At 32.9% G+C, this 9,700-nt stretch overlaps 1 protein-coding gene across 1 annotated transcript in view; it reads right to left on the bottom strand.

The window, feature by feature from the left end:
• Window positions 1–380: 380 nt before the first annotated feature.
• Window positions 381–9,700, bottom strand: part of ADAMTS19 (ADAM metallopeptidase with thrombospondin type 1 motif 19) — a 271,163-nt gene continuing 261,843 nt past the window's right edge. Inside the window, 2 exon segments of the mRNA XM_017874729.1 lie at window positions 381–652; window positions 2,641–2,818. Coding sequence (XP_017730218.1) covers window positions 501–652; window positions 2,641–2,818 — 330 coding nt within the window. The 3' untranslated portion in view covers window positions 381–500.

Below are 9,700 nucleotides of genomic sequence, written 5' to 3'. Positions count from 1 at the left end.
ACCTGTTCAACACCATGAGGTTCATTATGTTTACACATCTCCTGCAGATAACAGAAAATGGGCTAATTCTGCAGCAGGACACCAAAAAACAAGAATAGTTTCTCTTCATATATACCTAAACTATTATGCTAAGTCAGTATACATTCTGGATAATTCAATGTTATTGGTGGGGAGAGAGTAGCACCTTAGAGATAGCCCTAACAAAACAACAAAACATTGTTTTAAGTATAATGATCTATTTTTTCCTTTTTCTTTTCATTATATTACTGGATCCAACTAATTCATTCATATAAAATTATTTATGAAGCCATATAGTATAAATCAAAATGTTTGTGTAACCAAAACAAGCACCACATTGGATGTTTGGCAGGCAAAAAAAATAAATTAATTTGATTAAATTATATGTAATCTGATAATATTTGGTCTGAAAAACATGCTAGTGTGTGTGTTTATAAATAATGTAATTGCAAAGAGCTGTGATCCAGCCAGCCTGCTAGAGGTCAGCTCTTCTGCTGCAGCTTTTGGGCATAGAAGTCCCTGCATGTTTCACAGCAGCGCTGATACCACCGCATGTCCTGACATAGGTTCTTTTCACGGATCACTCGGCAGTACACTGGCCACTGATCTCCCAGGCACTTGAAAGTCAGAGCAGCTGTGAAATAGAACATAGTGAATTCAATCCATGCAGATATCATATATGTCAGTAAAAACAAACTTCAAGCATTTAAATGGGGGCAGATTTTGTACACTCTCTTTGATTCATTTATATTACCTTCTGGAATTTAAGCAACAAAGAGATATACACACACACAACTCCTATGATTAAAAGTAAAGAATGAATAATATTTTACTTATAAATGTTTTAGGCTTATTAAAGGTATAATTCCCAGGTTCAATGTGTTGTACTTTTAAGCTTTAGTTTCATAACTTTCATTTAAGCTTCTTTTGAATTTTAGTAGAGAAAATTAAAAAAAAATAAATGTGCTCAATATATCTACCTTTATGGGAATACAAATTAATAAATACTATTATTGAGGTTGAAATTACAAGGAAACAGCAAAGCAAAAATATGCTCACAGCTATTTCATATTCCTAGTTTCCCCAGATAACAGTCACATCTAAATGGATTATCTGGAGCTGTGATTTCAGGCTTCTATAAAAATCAATGCACATCATCACAAGTGACTGAGATTTATAGCAATAATTGAAGTGTTTGAAATGAGAACTTGGTATAGAATATTTGGTCATGTAGACTTGGCCTCCCTTTTTGTAAAACAATAGTGTGTTCTGGAATGCATAATGAAAGTTACTCCTGCTACAATTATTTCTTTTGCATATGGGAATGAATTGTATTCTAACATAATTATTCCATTTTTAAAGACCTTAGATTTTCCTAACTTAATTGTGCTTCTGTATTTTGGGGTACACCTTCAAGGAATAATAAATAGAGAAAATGCAATTTTAATAAAATTTTCTTTTAATCCATTATTTTCTGCCACGTAATATTTCAAGGACTTGTTGGAGAAAGGAAATATACTGTAAAGTAATTGTTGGAGAAAGGAATTATACTGCTATTGAATAAATGGATTTAGTACATCTGCGTTAGAATTGCTTAACTTTTTGTCTTGATCAGTGTTATTTACCTTGAACTGATTATTTCTTAGAAATGTTAGTTAATCATTTGGCCCCAAAAGAGAATTTTGTATTTCCATGAAGAAACCAAGTTTTCTCATTTGACTGAGTCTTATGCCTGGAAAAATACATATGACAATTTATCTTCTTACATTTTGGTAATATTATTTTGTATGATTCAAATTGTTCCCCTGGAGATTATATGCACAGGTTAAAACCAAAGGTATTAAACATACATTAACCCACTGACAATCAGGCAGGAGTGCTGTTAAAAGCTACTAAGTCACAGATATAAATGCTAAATCATTCATTAGTATTTGTTATGCAAGTATAGGCTCTATCTACTTAAAATATATACTCTAATTCTCAATTATGGTTTAGATTAAATAACAGAAGTTGGGAAATATATGAAGGCATTTTGTAACATAAAACAATGTAAACATCAATATATTCAATACTACTAGAATTTACTTTTTATTTAGTATATATTCTCAAAACTTAAAAAGAAAATAGAACTTCTTGTTTAATGGTGTAGATCCATGCACCCATTCTTCTTGAAAGACAGTTTTTAGTCTATGTCACTCCAAAGAATAATTTGTACCCAGATCACAAGGAAGGCTATAAATCATGGAGAAATCTAAGGCTTACACTACAATCTCATCTTTCTGCAGGTATTAACTTAATTGATAGTTCTGCCATGGGACTGATCCGAGTTTTAGTTACAAAAAGTTTTGGTTACAAAAAGACCTGGGGTGGTGTGGCATTATTATTTCCTGGATCTGGCTGATTGGACAACTTTGGGAATCAAAGCAGTTTATGTTTTCAGGACCTTTTTTTTACCCACCTGACCATTTGGACGAAATCATATTTAAATGGATCCAATTTAGTCTAAACCAAAATAATCAGTATAGGTTACAACTATCAAGGTTTAAAGTAATATATAAAATACAAAAAGCCATAAGCATTTCTATGTTTCTCAAAAACATCTTTTTTGTTTTGTCTGCTTACCCAGTCTGGGTGATGTTATGGTATTTACATTAATTTTCTCATTGCAGGGTTGAAGGTGGCATGGCCTGTATGCTGCAGGTTTTTCTGAGGAAAAACATTCATTTCCATGTCTTCCTGTGATCTTATGCATGCATTGGATAACACGGGACTGCATTCCTTTGCCACAGGTAATTGAGCACTAAGAGAAATACAAGATTTGTTAAGGTTCTTTTTTATTTTTATTTTTTGCTGTTATTATTTTCTAGGTTGTGGCAACCTTCTCAAAATGTTTCTTAAAATTAAACATGAGCTGCAGCATCGACAGTCAAGGCAAAACATGGGTCAGAAACATTGATGCTCATAAATTGGGCACAATGCTGTTGAGAACCTCTGGCTGATCTAAGACAGAGTTTTGGGTAATGAAAAGGACATGAGAGTAAAGAAGGTTAAAGAAAAAGGTACAGTATGACTTGAAGAGAAAGAGAGTGAATGACACCAGTAATGCTTGAGCAGACAGCTTTCAAAGGTCTAATACATGGTTTGCAAACAAATAATTGATTCATGATTATTTAATTTAATCACCGACGTTCAGAAGTTAGCACATGTCTACTTTTAGAGCTGGATCCTTGTTACAGTCTTTAAATATACTCATCTGCCTTATTTTTTCTGGCCTTAAAATGTTTATAAATAATATCAAGATGTCTTAGCCACATACGTTATTAAAATAATTGCTTTTCTTGGTAGATTAGGTGATGTTAGAATTATGCTAATAAAATACTTGATAATCTGAATTTCTCAGGTAAAAGGTACTTTTCTCTTTTTTATTTTATCATGTAAACTTTTTTATTTTTATAGATTCTGGGGATGGATATATAGCAAAATGGTAAGGTTTGGGCTTCTAGTATACTCATCAGCCAGATAGTGAACATTGTACCCAATATGTAAATTTTCAACTCTCTCTACTTTTGGAGATCTCAGTGTCTATTATCTCTCTCTCTCTCTATGTCCATGTCGGCCCATTGTTTAGTTCCCACTTACAAGTGAGAACATGAAATATTTGATTTTCTGTTTCTGAGTTATTTCACTTAGGATAATGGCCTCCAGTTCCATTCACATTGCTGTAAAAGACATAATTTCATTCTTTTTTGGTTGCATATTATTACACACACACACACACACACACACACCTGCTTTATCCAGTTATCTGTTGGTGGACACACTGATTGATTCCATAACTTTGCTAATATGAATAGTGCTGTGATAAACCTATGAATACACGTGTCTTTTTGATACAAGGACTTGTTTCCTTTGCATAGATACTCAATGGTGGGACTGCTGAATCAAATGTTAGTTCTATTTTTAGGTCTTTGAGAACCCTCCATACTGTTTTCTATAGTGGTTGTATTTATTTACATTTTCACCAATAATGTATAAGTATTCCCTTTTCTCTGCATCCTCACCAACATCTGTTCTTTTTTGTCTTTTTAATAGTAGCCATTCTGACTGGTATGAGATGGTATCTCATTTTGGTTTTAATTTGCATTTCTTGGATGATTAATGATATTGAGCATTTTTTTTTATATGTTTGTGGGCTGCCTGTGTGTCTCTTCTGAGGAATGTGTGTTCATATCCTTTGCCCACTTTTTAATGGGGCTACTTGTTTTTTGTTTGTTGAGTTGTTTCTTGCAGATTCTGAGTATTAGTCCTTGTCAGATGCATAGTTTGAAAATATTTTCTCCCATTCAGTTAGTTTTCTGTATACTCTGTTGATTATTTCTTTTGCTGTGCAGAAGCTCTTTAGTTTAATTAAGTCCCATTTGTGTCTTCGTTTTTGTTGCATTTTCTTTTAAGGTCTTACTCATAAACTCCTTGCTTATGCGAATGTCCAAAAGCATTTTCTTTGGTTTTCTTCTAGGATTTTAAGTTTCAGGTCTTATGTTCAAGTCTTTAATCCACCTTGAGTAAATTTTTGTATTTGGTGAGAGATAGGGGTCCAGTTTCATTGCTCTGCATATGGCTATCCAATTTTTCCAGCATCATTTATGAAATAGGGTTGTCCTTTCCTCATTGCATTTTTTTGTTGACTCTGTTGAAGATCAGTTGGTTATAGGTAAGTGGTTTTGTTTCTGAGTTCTTTTTTCTGTTCCCTAGATCTGTGTATCTATATTTGTGCCAGTACTATGCTATTTTGGTTACTATAGCCTTGTAGCATATAGTCAGGTACTGTGATGGCTCCAGCTTTGTTCTTTACTTAGGATTGCTTCAGCTATTCAGGCTATTTTAGGATTCTATATGAATTTCAGCATTTTTTTCCTAATTCTGTGAAAAATGACATTGATAATTTGATAGGATTTGTGCTGAATCTCTAGATTGCTTTGGGTAGTATGGTCATTTTGATGATATTGATTCTTATAATCCATGAGCATGGGATGTTCTTCCTTTTGTTTGTGTCATTTATTTATTTCATCAGTATTTTGCAGTTCTCCTTGCAGAGGTCTTTCACCTTCTTAGTTAAATGTATTCCTAAGTAATTCTTTTGTGTGTGTGGTTATTGTAAATGGGACCGTCTTCTTGATTTCATTTTCAGTTTGAATGTTATTGGCGTATAGACGTGCTTCTACATTGATTTTGTATCTTGAAACTTCACTGATGCCATTTATCAAGTCTAGGAGTCTTTTGAAGGAGTCTTTAGAGTTTGCTAGGTATACAATCTTATTATCAGCAAACACAGATAATTTGACTTCTCCTTTTAAAACTTGGATGTTTTATTTCTTTCTCTTGCCTGATTGCTCTGGCTAGGACTTCTAAGTACTATGTTGAGAGGTTGTGAGTGGGTAACCTTACATTGTTCCAGTTTTGGGGAAATGCATTCAACTTTTTCCCATTCAGTATGATGTTGGCTGTGGGTATGTCATATATGGCTTTTATTAATCAAGTGCACTTTTAACCTATTTCTTGCATTTCAACGAAATGTTATTTTCATTTGTAAAATATGTTGCAAAGAACATATTTGATGTGTAACAGTCTTTTACCAGGGAAATCTCTTGGTTTTATACATATATCACTAAATTTGTTTTCTGACACAAATAGTCTGATGCTAGTTTGTCTGAGAAAACACCATTATTTTATGGTATCAAAACTATATGTAAGAGGGGAAATGTGCTTCTGTTTCTGAAAATAATGATTTATTTACTAGCCATATTATTTTCTGTGTAAAAATATGTAGCAATATTTTGCTTAAAGGGTTTATTAATACAATTATAATTATTTAAATAAATTATCTTGGTGTATTCTATTCTGATTACAAATTGATAAATATTTTGATTGTCATCTTTTAAATATACAGACATACAATTTTTAATACTTTTTTTCCTTTGTATTTTCCTAAGTTACTATTAGCATTGCATTCTCTTTGTTATCAGTTCTTCCTTTATGATCATCCTTGGGCTCTCATCTCTTTTCTTATTTTCCTTAGCAAAGGAAGCATTCTGCACAAATCCTCATTACCTCAAATCTAACATACTATTGTTTGATTTGTTTTTAGTCCTCAGCCTGCCAATGAATGCCACATATTAATTGAAAATGCATTCTTTCAAAATTTATTTACATATATATGCTCCTTGGACAAAAATCTTTGGTTATTGAGTTTACCATTGCCTAAAAGATAAAGCCCAGTATCTTGCTATATCCAGGCTGGCATGTATTTACCTCTTTAACTATATATTCAACTCCATCCTATTAAAAATAATTTGTTATTTTATAAACTAATTATTTCCATGCAATTTCTATTTCTACCTCTACAACTGTGCTCAGAGTAATACTCCTTTCCTAAATGCCATGCTGTTTTACAAAACTGTATCTCAGACTGGGTGTGGTGGCTCACACGTGTAATTCCAGCACTTTGGGAGGCCGAGGCGGGCAGTCACTTGAGGCCAGGAGTTCTAGACCAGCCTGTCCAATATGGAAAAACCCCATCTCTACTAAAAATACAAAAATTAGCTAGGTGTGGTGCTGCAGGCCTATAATTCTAGCTACTGGGGAGGATGAGACAGAATTGCTTGAATCTAAGAGGCGGAGGTTGCAGTGAGCCAAGATCATGCCACTGCATTCCAGCCCAGGTGAACGAGTGAGACTCTATCTCAAACACAACAAAACAAAACAAAAAACAAAACAAAACAACAAAGAAAACCCCAACACTATCTCAAATCCAGCTTCTCCATGAAAGCTTCCACATTATCCCAACTACCTATGCATATTTATGCAATATTTATAAATTAAACCATATATTCATATGTTGAGTCTACACTTCAGAATCATAGGAGAGATTTTTCTTTAAAGGCAATGATGGATTTTAAGACATAGAATTTCTTAGTCAATAAATTCATGTGAGATCTGGGAATCTGCATTTATAGCGAAAGTATTTAGGTGATTATGCTGTGCAGTCTGAGTCTGGAAATTACTGGCTAAAAGCACATGTTCTGTATTTAGCACAGACACTTTATATTGCTTCTTATCTGTAAGTAGTACCATATAATTCATCCAGTTTGTCGCCTCAGCTGCATGGTAAATTATGCTAGAGTTGTTCGTATGTCATGTTCAATAATGAAGCCTATATTTCTGGTATGACAATAGTTCACTGCAGAATAATGGAATTTTATGTGCATGTCATTAACATGAATCTATAGATAACTTAGCTTTCTAAGTTTTACTCTGTATATATTTCCGCAAAATATTTTTTTATCTGATGAATTCTTAGCTTTCTGCAAATAGCAGATCAAAGAACAACAAACTATGATGTTATGTCCTTTAAACCTGACTCTTTCTCTTAAACTTCTACATGATCTGAATATTTCCAGTTCAGTGTGAGCTTTATTATAATTTCCATCTATTATAGGAGGACTCTTTGACATGGTCTTTCTCCTTTAAAAGCCTTAATCTCAATACCACTCTATACAATGGATATAACCATATAAATAAAGACATGCTTAGAAAAGTATTTTCAGGACAATGAAATACAGTTTAACTAAAACTTTTAAGGGATTAATATTACATAGAACAAAATGTTGTTCTAGTATCTATTCCTAAAAGTTCTGTAAATCTTGAAAAAAATCACTATATTTGAGAAATCAAAAGAACAATAGAAGCCTTAGAAAGATGAAATCACTCTGATGTGATAAAGAAGGTTCTCAACATTTCAAAGAGGCCCATAATTAGTCACAGACTATTCCTGACACTTTTAGTCAATCTTATATAACCAACTCCAAAGGATATGAGCAAAGCAAAATAACACATCGTTTTTCAGTATTATTGAAAATGACATAAAATAACAGTAGACACATGATAACTCAGAATACATAATCTTAGCAGATAATGTCTGGACAGCACCTTTGATAAAAATTTGGGAACTAAAAAAAGGTGTTAGTTGCATTTTATAGGCAAATTATGTTTTGTAACTATTTGGGCATAACCTGGAAATAAAAATATTGTCCAAGAAATAATGAGAGTTCTGTAATTCATTAAACTAAACAGTATAATTTTCTGTTTTTGAAACTAATAGCTAATAGATTTGCTTTATTATTAAAATAAATGATCTTTTAGCTTTAGAATCCAAATTTCATTAGAATATTTTAATAATACAATATCAAGTTCTTACTAGTATTTTCTTTATAAAATATAATTTGGTAAAACTGTTATTACAAATGTATGGAAAATGGACAGTTATTTGAAATAGAACAATTGAAATCCCAAGGTATCTTCTAAACTATTATTTTTATTATAGAAGACAATATTAAATAATCAAATATCTTCTCAAATAGTGTCACTGTGATTAAAACACACCAACATTAAAGAAAAGCCAAAATAATTCTGACTTCAAAATTAGGAGATCTGGCTGCTAATTATTTGCCTCTAGCAAATAATTTACCAAAACTTATTTTTCCTTTTTGTTAGACAAGGCATTGTAGTAGATGACAGTTGCAGTTTCAGGTCTAAATTACTATCAAAGTAAAATTCCAAAGATTTATTATTAAAAGTTACTATCATCTCAGTGGTGAAAATCTCTAAGTAGTGAAGCCACATAAGAGTGACGAGTTGATGGGTGCAGCACACCAACATGGCACAAGTATACATATGTAACAAACCTGCACGTTATGCACATGTACCCTAGAACTTAAAGTATGATAATAAAAAAAAAAGTAAAGATTCTAATCTCACTAACTAATTATCCACTTTGCCAGCTCACAGTTGTGGCAAGTCTTTTGCTTTCTGCAAATAGAAGTCCTGTCTAACATAGTCTTAAAATTACAGTCTGCTTGAATGTCTCAGAATACTACATCATTTATTTTTGTTTTCAAATATTTATTGACCACTCATTATGTTCATGGTCTTGTGTAAAAAATAAAAACACCAGAGATCATTCACTATGGATCTGGTATTTTATTCAATAACATTTATTAACAAAACACAATGACATAAAATCGATGGAGTTGGAAGTAGATTACTACCACTATGGAAGCTGGGTAATTTCATCTACTTTTAGCCAGTTATGTAATATTTAAACAATCAGTTACACTACAAAGCCACTTTGTTGCTTTGTGATCAAAGGAAACCAATAGTACTGTTATGGGAAAGGGCCCCCGATCCAGACCCCAAGAGAGGGGTTTCTGGACCTCTCACAAGACAGAATTCAGGGTGAGTCCTTAGAGTAAAGTGAAAGCAAGTTTATTAAGAAGATAAAGGAATACAAGAAGGGCTACTCCATAGGCAGAGCAGCAGCATGGGCTGCTCAACTTAGTATACTTATAGTTATTTCTTGATTATATGCTAAACAAAAGGTGGATTATTCATGAATTTTCTGGGACAGGGGTGAGCAATTCAAAGAACTGTGGGTTCTTCCCCTTTTTAGACCACATAGGGTAACTTTCTGATGTTGCCATGGCATTTGTAAACTGTCATGGTGCTGGTGGGAGTGTGTTTTAGCATGCTACTGCATTATAATTAGTGTATAATGAGCAGCGAGGAGGACCAGAAGTCACTTTAATCACCATCATGGTTTTGGTGGGTTTTGGCCGGCTTCTTTACT

The sequence above is a fragment of the Rhinopithecus bieti genome, unplaced genomic scaffold, assembly GCF_001698545.2.
Source record: "Rhinopithecus bieti isolate Rb0 unplaced genomic scaffold, ASM169854v2 scaffold_8035, whole genome shotgun sequence".
Lineage (NCBI taxonomy): Eukaryota > Metazoa > Chordata > Mammalia > Primates > Cercopithecidae > Rhinopithecus > Rhinopithecus bieti.
This window is presented reverse-complemented; position numbering and strand designations above follow the sequence as displayed.